This window comes from Emydura macquarii, unplaced genomic scaffold (assembly GCF_026122565.2).
Source record: "Emydura macquarii macquarii isolate MOO-44397 ecotype Brisbane River unplaced genomic scaffold, CSIRO-AGI_Emac_v2 contig_3328, whole genome shotgun sequence".
Taxonomy (NCBI): Eukaryota; Metazoa; Chordata; order Testudines; family Chelidae; genus Emydura; species Emydura macquarii.
Genome location: NW_027133465.1, coordinates 5,257,438 through 5,273,897, shown reverse-complemented (window position 1 = coordinate 5,273,897; position 16,460 = coordinate 5,257,438). Strand labels below are relative to the sequence as shown.

The 16,460-nt window shown below is 43.7% G+C and overlaps 1 protein-coding gene across 6 annotated transcripts in view; it reads left to right on the top strand.

The window, feature by feature from the left end:
* Positions 1-16,460, top strand: part of GDPD5 (glycerophosphodiester phosphodiesterase domain containing 5) — a 308,016-nt gene that overhangs the window by 231,475 nt on the left and 60,081 nt on the right. For 5 of the 6 annotated variants that reach the window (XM_067533314.1, XM_067533311.1, XM_067533308.1 and 2 more), the window contains exons 7-8: positions 6,859-6,969; positions 8,454-8,547. In XM_067533314.1, the coding sequence (XP_067389415.1) occupies positions 6,859-6,969; positions 8,454-8,547 (205 nt within the window). The remainder of the gene's footprint in view (positions 1-6,858; positions 6,970-8,453; positions 8,548-16,460) is intronic. The other variant, XM_067533310.1, reaches the window with a different exon arrangement.

The window sequence follows — 16,460 nt, the reverse complement described above, 5'->3', positions numbered from 1 at the left end:
GGGCTTGGGCCAAGAGGCTGTTTAATTGCAGTGCAGGCATTTGGGCACAGGCTGCAGCCCAAGCTCAGGAGTCCTCCCACCTCACAGGGTCCTAGAACCTGGGCTCCAGCCCGAAAGTCGACCCCCTTAGGCTGAGCCAGCTGGCACAGGCCAGTCGTGGGTTTTTAATTGCAGTGTAGACAGACCCATGAAGGCCAAGAAACGGGAGGGGTGTACAATGGGAGGGGTGAAGGTACATTGAGTCTTGAACTTGAAAGTGAGAGGAAGCTGAGGAAAGAAATCATGGATTGGCCCAAAACCGAGCAAAATTTGGCAACTTCGGCAAAGTTTTGCTTTGACTTTTCAGTTGGGGTGAAATTTGGGGACCGCCAACCTCTGTAAATTAGAACAGAAACGTGTCTCCACACACCAAAATCCACAGAGCTGTGACTCAGCGCAGTATGGAAACACAAGTCTACAGAAGAATAAGCATTGGATGGAATACAACTAAGTTAAAATATATAGACATAAACACACATGTAATAATTGATTATGGGACAAATCCCGCAAGCTCTCAGTACACAACTCTTGTTGAAATCAGTGGGAGTGCTGCACACAGAGGGAGCTTGCAGGATCAGACCCTTAGAAAACATATGTGCAGGGGATTTGAATTCCACCACTTTCCTGTCTCTTTCCTCTTTCCTTAATGTGTTGCTCTTGGGAGGTGGTGGGTGGGGGGAGGTGAGGAAGGGGGCAGGAGGATGTCTGCTGCTGAAAAACAAGCTGTTGATTCTTGAGCACAACATATGTTTCTTAGTGAGGCGTCTATTTTTCAGACACGTTACAGGTGGCTGGTGGGTTTTGATGAGTAATGTCAAGAGGGAAATATGCTAGAGGAATCCATTGTTGATCGTCGCCCCCTCTCTCCACCCCAGATTCCAAACGGTACATGTCCGTGTCTTCCCCTTGAACTTTCCAGATGCTGTGAGGGGGAAGGCGTGGGACATTTGTGCCTGATTATTTTTCGTTAATACAGGATGGCTGAAATCAAATGCCATATCTGATCCATGTGCTGTTGGGATGGAGTGTCCTATATTTGTAGGGCATGGATTCTGTGTCTCTTCCATGATCCTGTGAAGAGTTAAGGATCATGGCCCAAGTTCAGAGGCCATATGTAACATAGTTTTAACTAGATTCCTTTAGACCAAAGTATGACGTTCCCTCTCTGCAATCTGGACTGGTGTGTAGCTGTGTCACCCCAATTCCTCACTCCTGGGCCCCGACTTACTCCGCTTTGCTGTGTGAACCACCGACTCCTGGGTCAGCCCGCGCCCAGCCTCCTGCAAGTAATCGGTCCCTGGTCTAGTGAAGGAGTGCTTCTGGCCAGCCGCTTTTGGGATAAACCCCCAGCAAATACCCCCAGTCCCAGATGCAACCCCGGGAACTGCCGTTTTACAGGATTCAGTGCAGTACACTGCACCCTGCAAGCTCATTTACACTTGTCCATCAATTTATCAAAGAAATTGATATGCACCAACTCTGGCTCTCTAAGTGAAGTCTCTACATACACTCGATCCACATGCACTGTTTTAGATAAAACAAATAAGTTTATTGATTACCGCATGATTTTCAGTTTAATATGAATTAAGAAATTAATATGAATCAAGGAGTTGGTCACAATTAACTAAAAAGGTAACTAAACTAATATTTCTGTAGCTTTTCAGTCTGTGATGTCAGCTTACCCACAGCTGGCTGGGATGCCTCTTGCAGCCAGGTCCCCCGCCCATGGGCAGTTGTCAGTCCTAGATGTTGCTTGGGAGATGGATTCCAAGGGAGAGCCCTGAGACAAAGATGCCTCTTTCTTTTAACAGTTTCCTCAACCCCCCTGGGGTCAGGTGATCGGCCATGTCCGGCAATGGGCATGATTTCTTCCACTTGAGCCAAAGTGCTTATGCCAGTTCATTGTTCCTGTATGCCATGCCTCTGTGGGGCGTGGAAACACAACTTTGTGTTTGTTTGCATCTGTTCAAGCCATGTGAGAGACACATTTGGGGGTATGACATAGCAGAGTTTCATATCTGTACATATGTATGACATTGCAGGAAACCTGCTACCACAACAATAATGTTCAGTATGCCATGAGCATTTCAAAAACACCCTACATGACATACTTTGCATCAGACCATACACAGTTACACTGTAAGGGTGAACATGAATGATACACAGATCACACCATAAAGGTGTACATGGGGTGCAGCGTGTCACACAAAGGCACTATCTTCATATGCAGCTTCTTCCCACTCCTCTGTGTTACCCCAGCTTGGTTTCCTTTGCTTATCCAAGGTCGGGGAGGTGGAGGCCTCAAGGGAATCTAATTGGCCCCAGCTTTACACATCACCACTGAATTTGACACCAAGTTGAAGTGAATCAAACGAGAACTCTCAAGCATTCTGTTAATTGACGTCCATTTGGTTGACATACATGGACAGAACACCTTCGCTGTGTCACCCAAAGCACTTTGGTCCAAGCAAATGTGTTGAAGGTAAACAGAGTGGCTGTCAGCATGCCACAAATTTTCACAGTTCTGTTGAAAGGATAAGGGGGATAGTTCTGTTCACAGGCTGCCCAGATCACATGCACATCCCTCTATCCTGGCTATTATGTCCTGGCCAGAGCCCCTGAATGGGTTGTAACAATAACCAGCAGTTACAGGTGCTAAAGAAATGGATCATGAATACTACTGAGGGACATGTAGACAGAATACAAGCAGCCTTTTGTATGCTGCTGAGAGCTTCCTTCCAGATGATCTGCTATAGCAGAGAGGGCTATAGGAAGGTCACTAGTCACTCCAACATTTATGTAATTCCGCCTACTCCAGCAACTCAGGAAGGTTAACCCAATCCTAACAGCTGTCAACACAGCTGTGGAATTCCCCCATTTCTTATGGAACATGTTGCAAAAACAAATGATCTCAGGTTTCACTTCCCTGAGCTGCATAGGTTGAGTAAATCCAGTATGATCAGGAAATCACTGGAAATAATGTGCAGCGCCACCCCATTCAGTGGTGAACCGAAGATTTTTGAGTAGGCCAACCAATCCAAGCCCTTCCTCCCATCTGAAGAAGGCCTCCCAAAGTTTAGAAAGGGGTCCCTAAAATTCTAACCTATCAGACCCTCCCCCTCCAGTCCTATTCAGACCAAGTTTAGCTTTAATCCATTCCTGACCCTGTTAGTGTAAACTTCACCTCTTTCCCCTGTGGGGAGTTGCCTGACCTTTAATATAGGAATGAGAAAAAACCAGATCGTTGCACACTTACGCTGTGCCATGTATGTTTTTTGCTGTGAATGTTTGAGCATTATGCTCATGTGCACATGCGCACACACTTATTCCTGTCACCCAGGATCTAGAGGGTGGTGGATATTCACTAATGTCTGACAAATCACTCCAGTTGACAGTCTGCCCCTTACAGACTGGGTAGCTGTTCAGGAGGAGAGACAAGGGAAGTGAGGTCACATCTTTTATCAGACCAACTTCTGTTGGTGAGAAAACAAGCTTCCTCAGGGCAGCGCTGTGTAAGCTTGAAAGCTTGTCTCTTGAGCCTCCCCCGCTCATCCACTTTGTCTCTGTAATATCCTGGGATTGACCTGGCTATAACAACACTGCATACAAGAGAAGGAGGAGTACAGGAGTCATGCATGAGGAAGAAGGACTGCCTGAAGAGGTGGATTAGAAAGAGTTGGAAAGGTGCATGGCAGATGAGGACATGGGAATTATTTTAGACACAGGAGAATTTCCTTTCCAGGTTAGAAATATTTTATTCTGAGATAACGAGATCAGGTTTTTTTAAAAACAAAACAAAAACAGTGAAAAAAGAACCCAGTTCTTTTCATGGCAGTGGACAATGTGTCTGGATTTCAAGCAAATCTAGATAATCATAGAAATCTTGTATTGTATTTTTTGACTGACCTATGCTGTATTTCTCGCAACAAAGACTTTTTGGTCTGTTTTTTTTCTCCCTCTGCTCTGAAAGTTCCTAAAGAATCCAGATCCAGCCAATACATGAGATCAAGGCATAGAACAGCAGCATCCTTTGAATCTAGTGAGACATACAGTGCAGACTGAGATACCAGACAGGGAAGAGAACAATGTTCTGACGCATTTGCTACAATGTTCTTTAGGATAGAAACGATGAATAAGTAAGACCTGGCAGGCTAAAACTGTAAAGCTGAAGTTATTTCCATGCCATCATGAGGCTATTTTAATCTTTGATCTTGAATAAATCCAGTGATTTTTGGTGCTGTGCATAGACTCGTTCATTCTGATTACTTCCAAGTACATGCAAAAGATGCACTGAAATAAAGGGGGGAACAATACATTGGATCCTGCGTTTTCAGTGTGAGAGCGCCAGGGGAAGTCAAATCATAGACCAGCTAGAACTTGCTAGGTTCCTCTACATAGCTCTGTCAGTGCACTTCAGTGCAGATGAGCAAGAATGTTGCCATTTCAGAAGGTGAGTCTCTCCCAGGGAAAGTCATGTTGAACTGTGCCCAGCATTGAGAGATGACTGCTTATTAGAGTGTCTCTGCTGTGGTGTGTATGTACATGTTGGTGATGTGTCAGCATGACACAATGTTGGGATCCTTTCACTTACTGCAAACTAAATTTTGGAGAACTGCCCTAATAAAAGTGAGAAGATCCTTGACAATGCAGTTTAGATGACAACCCTTCACCCCTTTTATAGAGTCCCTGACATCACTGATGTGGGAGCAAATTCTCTGGCTAGGGCTTTCCACACTTACTGCTGAGAATCTAGTCCCACTTACTGATGCAAGTGAAATGTTCTTGTTTCATCAAATGCTTCTCAGATGATTCATATTGTATGAGGCCTGCTCCAAAAAGAAAAGAGAAAAAGGCAATAGTCAATTTCATTGAACACTTGGGGCTGGTAATCTGTCTGAATTGATAAACTAGTAGAGGATTTAAAATTGGGTTTAACTAGTGATCAGTGTGGTTACTGCCAAGTTGATTTTGTCCTCAGAGAAAAAAGATAATATTGACTTGTCTATAATCAGGCCTGCCTTGCTACTTTGTGAGATGGGACTGGATTGTGATATAGTTCTGTAGAGAGAAAGTGTGCAGTGTGTAACAATGATTACAAAATATGGTTAGAATACAAGCGTGAGTAAATGGGAAGATTTTAGCCAGATAATACCCTCTATACATAAAGCTATTTTTCTTTTTTTATATACTTCCTCTTATGAGAAGCATTCATGTTTCTCCAGATTATCCTTTCTCCTATCCTAAAACAGCCTCACGGCAAAATGTAATGTATTTTGTTTCAAAATTAAGCTGCTGGGTTTGAATGAAAATAGAATCTTTCCATTTCTGAAACATCGTATGTGACATCCCCATTACTGGAGGTTTACAACTCTGATAACTCATTTTCTATGGTCCTCTGCTAATCTTTGTGGATGAGTAGTCCTTTTGATCCATGCAGGATATCACATCATCCATCCAAGATCTTTTTTCTGCCTTTTGTTGTTCTGCCATCAACCTTCCCTTCCAAAGCCCAAAAAACATGCACTCCCTGCTGAACCCCTTAATATGTGCCCTGCAAATCGAATCTTTCTCTTCATAAGGTCTCTGACTAGTGTTTGCTGAGTTCCAATCATGTCTAGTACTGACACATCATTCTGGCAAAGATCAGTTGTTTTACCAAAATAGGTGAGTTCACGCCTTTTGGTGGAAACTTACCGAAAAGCAACACTCAGGAGTTGCAAATTGGGCTTGAGATGACCTCTTTTTGCAATATTGTTCAAACTAATATTTTCTATTTCAGCACAACCCTAGTTGCTAGGCAGACCTGCTGATGGGGGGTGGGGGGGGCAAAGGGGGCCATTGCCCAGGGGCCCAACAATTTAAAAGGGCCAGGGCCTTTTCCGCCCATGGCACCACCCCTGCTCCATCCCAGGCCCCGCCGCTCGCTGCATCGGTCCTCTCCCCCCACTCTCTGCTATTGCTCACCACTTGCATCCCTCCTCTTCTCCCCCTCGCTTCTCCCGCCACTGCTTGACAACTCCCCTCCCCCCCACTTAGGCCCCCTGGCTGTCCTTGGTGTGGAAGAGAGGAGGGGGACCAAGCGGCAGGGGATGGACATGGCAGCGAGTGGGATAGGGGGCGGGGCCTGGAGTGGAGATGGACTGTGGGTGGGGCCATGGACGGAAGAGATGGGACAGGACTGTTCTGCTCTGGGGCCCAGAGTTGCTGTCAGTGGGCCTGTTACTAGGTAACTTTCATTTCCCTCAGGGTTGGATTGTTACAGCCTACAGCCAGCAGTGTATCACTTGCATTTTAACTGGACTCTGTCCTGACACTGCCGCTCTGTTGCTAAAGAGAGGACCAAATAGAGTGTCAAGCTTTAAAAAGGAAAAGTACATACCAGAAACATGCTTGTTAAAATGTTACTTGCTCTGAGATTAAAGATACCGTTCCCATTTGGAGAACAGCAGAAGGTATGAGTTTACGTTATAGAAGGGCAGTGTGGCCTATAAGAGCAAGGTGTTCGAGTCAGAGATCATGGCGTCAACTTCTGAAATCAGTGAGTTATCATGGGGAATAGCTGATTGACGGCAGAATAGGTCTGATGGGGCTTGTTTGGACTCTGCCATTGATTGCCCTTTAGCAGGTTATTTAATCTCTCTGAGCTGCAGTTTGCCCATGTGTAAAATGAGGATAATACCAAATCCATCTCACAAGGTGTTGCCAGATTTAATTCCCCTATGTAAAGCACCTAGAGATCCCCAGATGAAAGGTATGATGTGAAGTGCACTATAGTGTTCATATTAGGGATTTGACTTGTAAATACTTCTTTTGTTTCAGATCGGATTGATGGTGACCTTGGTAGCTACTGTAGTAACCATGTCTTCTATAGCACAACTTTGGGATGATGAATGGGAGATGGTAGTTATTTCATTACAAGTAAGTTGCATGGTATGTTTGATAGTGTAAACTTTAAAGCTTTATTGCAAAGAACAGTGCTTGTTCTGTAGGTTCAATGCATAGGATGAAATCCTTGCTTCTATCAAGTCAATGAAAACTCCCATTGACTTCAGAGGGGGTAGGGTTTTACCCATAGTTTATCTTTGGAGTTATTAGTTCTTAATCAGGCTGAAGCAGAGCTACAAAACTGGATGTACAAAATATTGACTGATCTTGGGTGTCATACAAAGCCATGTGAAGTTAGAGAGACTCCAGCAAACTCAATGAAATAGTTAGGTGTTTTTCAGATTTTATAATTATGTCCCAAATATTTGAATCCTAGGAGTATAGACTTGAAGCTTTAAAATTCCTCCTGGCCTGAGAGTGGAATTCCATTAACTTTTTTTTGTATGCTGTGCTCCTGTTTAAAAATCAATTAAAAGAAGAACCTTGATTTCTTCAGAGCAAGTGGAATTTTCATCCTGTAAGGCAGGTTGAATAATGGGGGGAAATGATTCCCAAATATTTTGGTGAATCTTGAATTGTGTTTTGATCCAGCCACTTTTTTTACCTCTTTTTGTTCACTTCCCCAAAAATGTGATAAGTGGGTTTTGGTTGGGGTTAACTATCCTTTTTAGGAATACCCAGATGCATGAACAAAAAGGGATGCTTGAACAAATATGGCTATTCCCTGTTTGTGCCAGAAGTGAATTCCCCTGGTTTCTAAAGATTTAGGTGTGCAGTTAGGGAGCAAAAGCAGTACCATGTGGCTAAGGTGACCAGTTACACACACAATGAAGAGCGAAGTATCAAAGCATATAGTTGGTGAATAGCCATCAATCTATGTTATGTGTAAAGTTGTTTGCTGGGCAATCTAAATAGCCAGAGTTTTTTATTTATTATAACTATTAATATTAGATAACCGCAGCAGTGGTAAGGAAGAGTGGGAAAGGCTAGAGGAATATTAAAACTAGGCTGCAAAATGTGAATTTCCTTCTGCACACTTGTGTGTTTAATCTGCTGTTTTGAGAAGAGCTCTGTTTTTAATAGATAGCAGCAGGGGTGCCTCTTATTGTACAAGTGTCCTCTCACTTGTGTTCAGTGCCAAAACTGCACAGCGTTGCATTTTTTGATGTCCAAACCATTCCCAAGACTATATGGGTGCAGAGTGGCGATAATGGAAACTGGGTACAGATAAAAGCTGACAGTGGTTTAGGGACACCTGGAGCATGGCACTGTGTCCCTGATCATCTTGGCTAATACCAATTGCTAGACCTATCCTTCATGAACTCAGAGCCACTTTGTTGCAGAAGCTAAAGAGTGCATGGGATCTGCCTCAGAATGGGGTAGGAAGACATCCTGTGGAGACATCACTGTTCACCTGAGAGAGCTAGTCTTAAGACTCTGCTACCTGTGTATATGAACTGTTTGAAGAGTTACGTGAGGCTACCTATAAAATATCTTCTATTCAGTCCTTTGTGTTTGTTTTTTCCTAGGCCACAGCTCCCTTCCTGCACATAGGAGCCCTGGCTGCAGTCACGGCCCTGTCTTGGTTGGTAGCTGGGCAGTTTGCAAGAACAGAAAAAGTCAGTGAGTACCAACCAGACTTCACCTTGTTTGCCCACATACTCCTGTCTACTTGTGTGCTAAGATACCTTCCTAGTGGTGTGTTTTTAAAGATGATTGGCTGTCGGCTGACAAGTTCCTATTGTCAAGAACAGCTGATTGATCTAAGATTTGTGCCCTTGAAACGACTTTCTCAGATTTACCGACCCTTGACAGTTCAGAGGAACTGGGGGAGGTTAGGAGATAACTGGACCAAACTCAGATTGAAGGGAGTAGGCTGGCCTAGTCAGGCAGTAGTAAACCACTTGCTGGCTCTCTGCCAGTAGAGGCGTGCTGTAACTGAAGAATGTGTGTAGCAGGTTCGTGCAGGCCCCCCCCACTGATCTGGTCCTCTGCACCCACAAACCACGCCCAGACGTCCGCGTCGTGCTCCCACCAGTGCTCTTTATTTACAACTTAAATCCCACCGCCATCTATGAATATACAGTCCTGCCTAACAGCCCTGGGCCCTCACGGCTCCAGCCACGGATCAAGGGAAGCTCACCTCTTGCTGCAGCTTCTTCCTTTGCTGGCTGTTTGCTCCCCCGTTTCCTGGGAGCCTTTATAGTGCCTGGGCTAACAAGTCCCACAGCTGCTCCTCTTTAACCCATCCTGTGCAGGGTTTACTCAGCCTCTTCCCATTCCTTCTAATTAGGGCACCTATACTATTCGAGCTTCTGGGGTGGGCGGGTGCAAGCCAGCCCACAGCTGAAAGCTCCTCCCCCAGCCTGAGGGGAGGAGCCACTGAGCCTGGACTCAGTTAATTACAGGGGACAGCGAATGATAAAACAGGGACGAATGTGAAGGTCAAAGGGCTGAATGGAGGGAACCTGAGGACAGTAAACCCCGGACAGCAGGGCACCAGTGGCAGGGGGTTGAATTAGCCTGGTTGCTCCCAGCAGCCTGTCACAATGTGAAAAAGCATTTTCCAAAGCCTTTTTTAAAAGAAGATTTTCCCAGCAGCAAGAAAGAAATTTTAATTACACATAACTGCCAGAGCATGTTGTTCTTACATATTCAGTATAGTACCACAAAACCCTCAACCCAAGACAGCTGCCTGGCTCCCCATAAATGCCCTCCTTGTTTTTACAAGCCTTCATGTACTTATTGCTTGTATTACAGTAGCACCTCGAGGCCCCACTTGAGATCTGGCCCCATTACTCTGCGTTCTGCACAGATGCATAGTGAGACCCTGTCCAGGCTCAAAAGAATGTAATCTAAAGTAGAGGGGATAGAAAGGTGAGCGGTAGAGATGGGAATTGAACCTGTAACTGGTTAAAAGAAACTAAACAAAGGGTAGGAATAAGTGCTCTTTTTACAATGGAAAGAGGTCAAAAGTGGGGTCCCCCAAGGATTTGTATTGGGACCAGTGCTGTTCAACATATTCATAAATGATCTGGAAAAAGGGGTAAACAGTGAGGTAGCAAAGTTTGCAGACAATACAAATGTATTCAAGATACTTAAGTCCAAAGTAGACTGCAAAGAGTTACAAAGAGATCTCACTAAACTGAGTGACTTAGAGACAAAATGGCAGGTAACTATCAATGCTGATAAGTACAAAGTAATGAATTTTGGAAAAATAATCCTAACTATGCATTCAAAATCATGGTGTCTAAATTTAGTCATTATCACTCAAGAAAGATCTTGGAATCATCCTGGGTAACAAGTTCTCTGAAAACATCCACTCAATGTGCAGTGACAGTAAAAAAAAAAAAAAAAAGCTAACAAAGTTAGGAGCCCTTAGGAAAGGGATAGATAATAAAATAGAAAATATCATAATGTGATTCTCTCAATCCATGGTGTGCCAACACCTTGAATACTATGTGCAATTCTGGTCACCCAATCTCAAAAAAAGATATATTAGAATTGGAAAAGGTAGAGAGAAGGGCAACAAAAATGATTAGGGGTATGGAACAGTTTTTGTATGAAAAGAGATTGAAAGATTGGGACTGTTCATCTTAAAAAAGAGATGACTAGAGGCAGGGGGGATATGATAGAGGTCTATAAAATCATGAATGGTATAGAAAAAGCAAATAGGGAAGTGTTATTTACCCCTTCACATAGGATCACCTGACAAAATGAATAGGCAGCAGGTTTAAAACAAACATAAAGAAGTACTTCTTCGAACAATATCCAGTCGACCTGTGGAACTCATTGCCAAGTGATGTTGTGAAGGCCAAAAGTACAAGTGGGTTCAGAAAAGATTTAGATAAGTTCATGGAGGATAGGTCCATCAAAAGTTACTAGCCAAGATGGTCAGAGACCCAATCTCATGCTGCAGGTGTCCCTAAACCTTCAACTGCGAGAAGCTGGGAGTGGATGACAGGATTGATTACTGGATAATTGCTATGCTCTGTTCATTCTCTCTGAAGCATCTGATACTGGCTACTCTGAGATGGACCATTGGTCTGACCCAGTATGGTTGTTCTTATGTTCTTAACCCAGGTCTTCTGACTCTATGTCCAGTGCCCTGTCCACTAGACTAAACTGCCTCTCCTCTAATCTAGCTTCATGTGTAATCAGCCTTGGGCCTTTCTACTGCCTTCACCGTTCCCCTCAGTTCACCTCGCACTAGCCCACCTCTTTTTGCCTTCAGCAAATATCAAATATATTTTCTGAAGGGCTCAACTGTACAGCCTATAAAATTACTGGGCCAGTTCCATAAAAAATTCTTTTAATTAGCAATTAAATGGTAGTGAAATAAGATCCTGGGGAGGATTTGGCAGTACTTGCAAAAGATTGCCAAGAAGTGGGCGTTGAGTGTGTGGAGGCAGCGGCTGAGTGCAGGGAAGAATCTTAAAGATGTAAAGAATTAATATTAAGAGAGATTTCTCCAAAGGAGAATTTGCTGTAGCTTCATTTGCAAATAGGAATGGAAAAGCTGTACCTGTGCAACACGAAAAGAAAATAAATAATAAAATAAAATAGGATGTGTAATTACACTGCCAATCAAAATGGGAGGAATTATCAAATAAGCCTAGAGTAGATGGTACGCGTTCTCCTTTTCATCATTTTTAGTATTGATTTCTTGAAGTTCTCTTCTTTGAAGGTGGATTCTCTGTATTGTACTCTTAACTATGCCAGGAAAAATTGCCACTTATAAAAATATGCCACTGTTATTTCCTCTTATTAAAACGTTACAACAGCATAAGGCATCTTTCATATAGTAACTTCCCCTTTTACAATGTGCATCATAAAGTGCCTTGCATATACAGGCATCACTTTACACCATCACTGAAATGCAGCCACCTCAGAGGTATAATGTAGCAGCTGTTCAATGGTGCAAACCTGCATAATAATGCAGTATAAGACAGGAAGTGCAGAACATTTCATCAATGGAAACTGCTGGGGGAAAGTAAGGAATGCAATCACAAATCCGCAGTACAAAAAGAAAGTTACATCTGTCTTGCCCACCTGAACATAGTCATTTGTAGACGTACTGGCTGTTGCCCAGTTTCATTGGCACAGGAGTCTATTGTTCTTGTCCCTTTTCAGACATCAGACTCTTTATCTGTTCTTTTTCCCAAATCCAGAGTATACAACTCAAGATAAATTGGATCTTTATAACTCTTATTGTTTATAAGTTCCTAGCTCTTTTAGAACTCATCCGGGGGGGCTTCCAAGGTCAACCAGAAAACACTGAATTAAAAGAAGCAATAAAAATAATGAGGAGGCAGGAGGAATGCAACCAAGAAGCTAGTTCAGGGAACAAGGTAAAATGTGGTGGCAAGGATCAGACTCCTCACCAGGGCAGAAGGGAAAGGAAAGGAGAAATTTACTCAAGGAAACAACATTGTCTGTTTCTGCCTCCAGTGTATAAAATGCTTATTGGTGATTACTGAAGATAACAATCTCCTTTACTTACCTAAGTTACACCGTCCCCCAAGCTACTCATTGCACAAGCAAATAGACTCCACGGAGCCAAGAAACTGCACTTAGGTTTTTCTAACCTTCTTGATTGTATCATAAAAATGTGAATCTTTATTTTTCACATCAAGGTGACTTCCTGCTGGAGAAAGGTGCTAGCGGCTAAAGGGCTTCAATCATCCCCAGGACAGGAACACCACAATAAGATGAGACAGTTGCCTGATGCTGTCTCTGTTCTTGTATGGCACCCATCTCTGTAGTATCTTGGGGCCTCTTACACATGAATGAACTCGTCCTCATAAAGCCCCTGTGGGGTAGGAAAGTGCACTTCTCAATTTGGGGAACCAAGGCTCAGCAATTGTGATGTGCCCAAGGTCATGTAGGGAGCTTGCTGTGATTTCCAGCAAGGAGCCAGTTGGTGGTGAACGTTGTGGTATGGGAATAGAAACCTACGTCTCCTGAGACCTAGTCCAGCCACTCACCCATAAGGCCGCCCTCCTCCCCCTGGTGGGCCTAAATGTGGAGCTGAAAGAGCTGCCTCTGGGAGGAGAGAGACTAGTTCAGCTGCCATGGACGTTCAGTCGATGGCATTTGCAGAGATTATCTGCAAAGGGGCAAGCCGTGGCGATTTTGTGGTGTGGAGAGCAGATGCCAACCTCCATGCATGGAGGATCCCCTCCATGCACAGCTGTTCCCGTTCTGATGCACAAATTTGGGTTCTGCCTACAAGACACCATCCCGCCTCCCCCCTTCCTTTCCCATTGCTCAGCTCCACAAAGAGCCACTGCAGCATCAAGGATCTGCATGTGAGCAGGATATGATAGGTTGGGAACGATTCCAGGGCGATGTTATTCACTACCAGCCCCATGCGGGGGATCTCCTTCAAGCTGTTGCTGCACTACCTTTGGAGTGGACTCCTTCCGTGATGTGAAGAGTCCCTTAGGGTAGGTTGCCAAGACAAGTGATCAGCCAGGGGCACTCCTGACTGGGAGGCGGAGGAGAGGACACTAGGACCTGAAACCGGTGTGGAAGCACAGGACCACCATGCAGATCACCCTGGCCTCTGGCAGGTCCTCCAGGATACGAGAGTCTGGCTGGCAATTTCAATGGAGTGCATGAGAGCAAGTTCAGGTGGAAAAATTCCTAGGAACCTCCACCGGGGAACCACCCGTGTGGCTTTCCACACAGCGGGATGGTCACTAGAAACAGGACTGAGATTACAACACTGTATGTCACTACAAAGGTCTTTTAATAGCCACAATGACTTTGCTCACGACTCATCTGGATCCGAGAGGCGAAAGGCTCACTATTCCATTACCTACGTCGTCATTCATCCAATTCCCCCCATAAACAGGGTTTGCTGGGACTCCTGTTCCCCATGGCTTCTGTACGATCCAGTAACGTTTCTGGTTTTCTGTATCGACAAGCATTTACCAGTCTAACACAGAAATAGTTTCTAGCCTTTATCAAATTCTGCTAGGCTACTTTTGAGCAGTGCGCACCATCCCTCGACATGCCAGGCACATCTTGTTATAAAATCAGACTTCTCCCTTTGTCTCCTGAATAATGTACTGAAGTTCATGGGTCTCTGCACCACAGTTAAAACTCTGTGTCAAGGAGGGATGTGGTGCCAAGGTTCATGGTATTAGAAGGAAAGTGATGCCTGCAGCTGCCTCCCACATTGCTTTGTGAGGCTAACGAGCATGAGTTTCTAAAGAGATTAATAGGCTTCCTGTAAATGAACTTTAAATTTCCCAACATTTGTGACTAATGGTGGGATTCTGCTTCAATCCCATTTCACAACGGTGCCCATCCTATGATCTGTGTTGGGTGACATGGACCTTTCAGATGCAGGTCAGTGATCAAAATCTAACACCTGTATTTCATTTGGTAATTGCACAGGATCTGGATCACTGAGCTGTATCATCTCAATCAGCAGAGGTGGATAGGAAGGGAAAGGGTCCTTTTTACTGACAAAATGGGATATTTGAGTTTTGGTGGAATCAAAGAATATACTTCTGAGGAAGGGAAATCCATGTAGAAAGGGCTATTCCAGAGTGATCTAGCTGAGAGGCATAGCCAGAGCAAATTGGAATCACCAAGAAGTTTCCCCAGTGGTCTCACTGATCTCCAGGGTACCACAATTTTGTGATGTTGTACACAATGTTGGCACCTAGTTAACTTATCTCCCAATCTCTCAGGAAGGACGAGTCCAAGCATGGGTTATTATCTCATTGTCAACTTTCCCACACTTATATCCTAGTCTAATTGATTGGCAAGTAGGTGCATGCTTGAACAAGGAGATTAGATGGTAAAAATCAAACGGCAGCTTATAACTGAGACAGCGACAGAACATCTGTGTTCAAACCATTAGCCAGACTGTTCCTGTGACTGCTGCTTCTCCGAGGAACCTGCTCCCTCTGTTCTGTCTGTGTCTGACTTTAGATAAATTACCACCAAATATCAGGGACTCACTCAAAATCTGCATTGTGTCAGGACATTAACTGTTTGGCAAAACAAAATGAAGCCTGCCTCCTCTTGAGTATCATTGGGTTCAAGTGACTATTTATAGCCCATCAAGTTCAAAACACAACTTGGTAGGGAGCTAGGAGTATCTCTGCAGTGGCCATCAAGACAGTCTTCTAAAGATTCCTATCTCAACTGAATGATGTCATTAGAAGTTAAGTGACTGCTGCTCTTTCCAAAGCACAAGAGTGAGAGCCGGGAGGTCTGGGTTCTGTTCCTGGATCTGCCATAAGCTCCTGGTGTTGCAACTCAAGATTTTATCTTGAGACTTGCAATATTTGTTGTTTCTCTTAATACCCCGGCTCCTGGAGTTGAGTGATATGTGAGTCTTGCTTTTTTTTAAAAAAAATGAAAAAAATAAAATATTGGAAGCTAAATTTCTAGGTCTCATGATTGTGGAGAAAATCCTGAAAATGTGATTCACATGTACTCTTGTGATTTTTGGAATGCTTGGGGTGGGCAAGACTGATCTTGGGCAAGTCATTCAATCTCCGTTTTCCCCGCACATGATACTTGCCAACCTCACAGGAGTGCTGTGAAAATTAACCCATAGGTTAAGACATATGAGATCCCTAGGCAGGAAGCACTGTAAACAGACAAAATATTTTTATTATTTATATTTACTGCTTTTGTGACAATACTTTAAAAACACTCTGTTCACATTTGTGCTACTTATTTCCAGAGCTATTGCTGCCATTGAGCTTGCCAGCAATGAAAACCAATCCCAAGGCAAGTTGGAACCATTAGAGGACAGCAGACATGGACTCTGACCCGTTAGAGTCATTAGCCACTGCCAGCTGCATCTTTATCCAAGATATAGTGCTCCAGAGAGCAACAGTGAGGGCTGCTTTGTAGACTGACTCTTTTGACCTGGTCCCTGGGCTGGACTCTGTGCTCCCTGATGTAAAAATCTGGGTGCGGGGTTACACTTCCCAAGAGATGCATTGTACTAGGGTGAAATACCAAGAACTGTGCTATAAATTAAAATATTCATCGTTTGGTGTCACATTTGGAAGAGGGTATTAAAATTTAACAAAGAGGTTATAATAGGATTTAATGAAACCCATAGTGCGTTTAACATTTGCTCAATATGCAGTGGCCGTGGGGGAAAAAAAAGGCAAACAATGTTAGGAAACATTAGGAAGGGCATAGATAATAAAACAGAAAATATCATAATGCCACTCTATAAATCCATGGTATGCCCACACCTTGAATTTTGCGTGCAGTTCTGGTCGCCCCCATCTCAAAAAGTTTGCATTAGAATTGGAAAAAGTACAGAAAAGGGCAACAAAAATACTTAGGAGTATGGGACAACTTCCATGTAAAACGGATTAAAAAGACTGAGACAGTTCAGCTTTGAAACGAGACAACAGAGGGGATATGATAGAGGTCTATAAAATCATGAATATTGTTAAAAAATGGAATAAGGAAGTGTTATTTATCCCTTCACATAACCCTCAAACCAGGCGTCAGCAGACGAAATTAACAGGCAGAAGGTTTAAAAC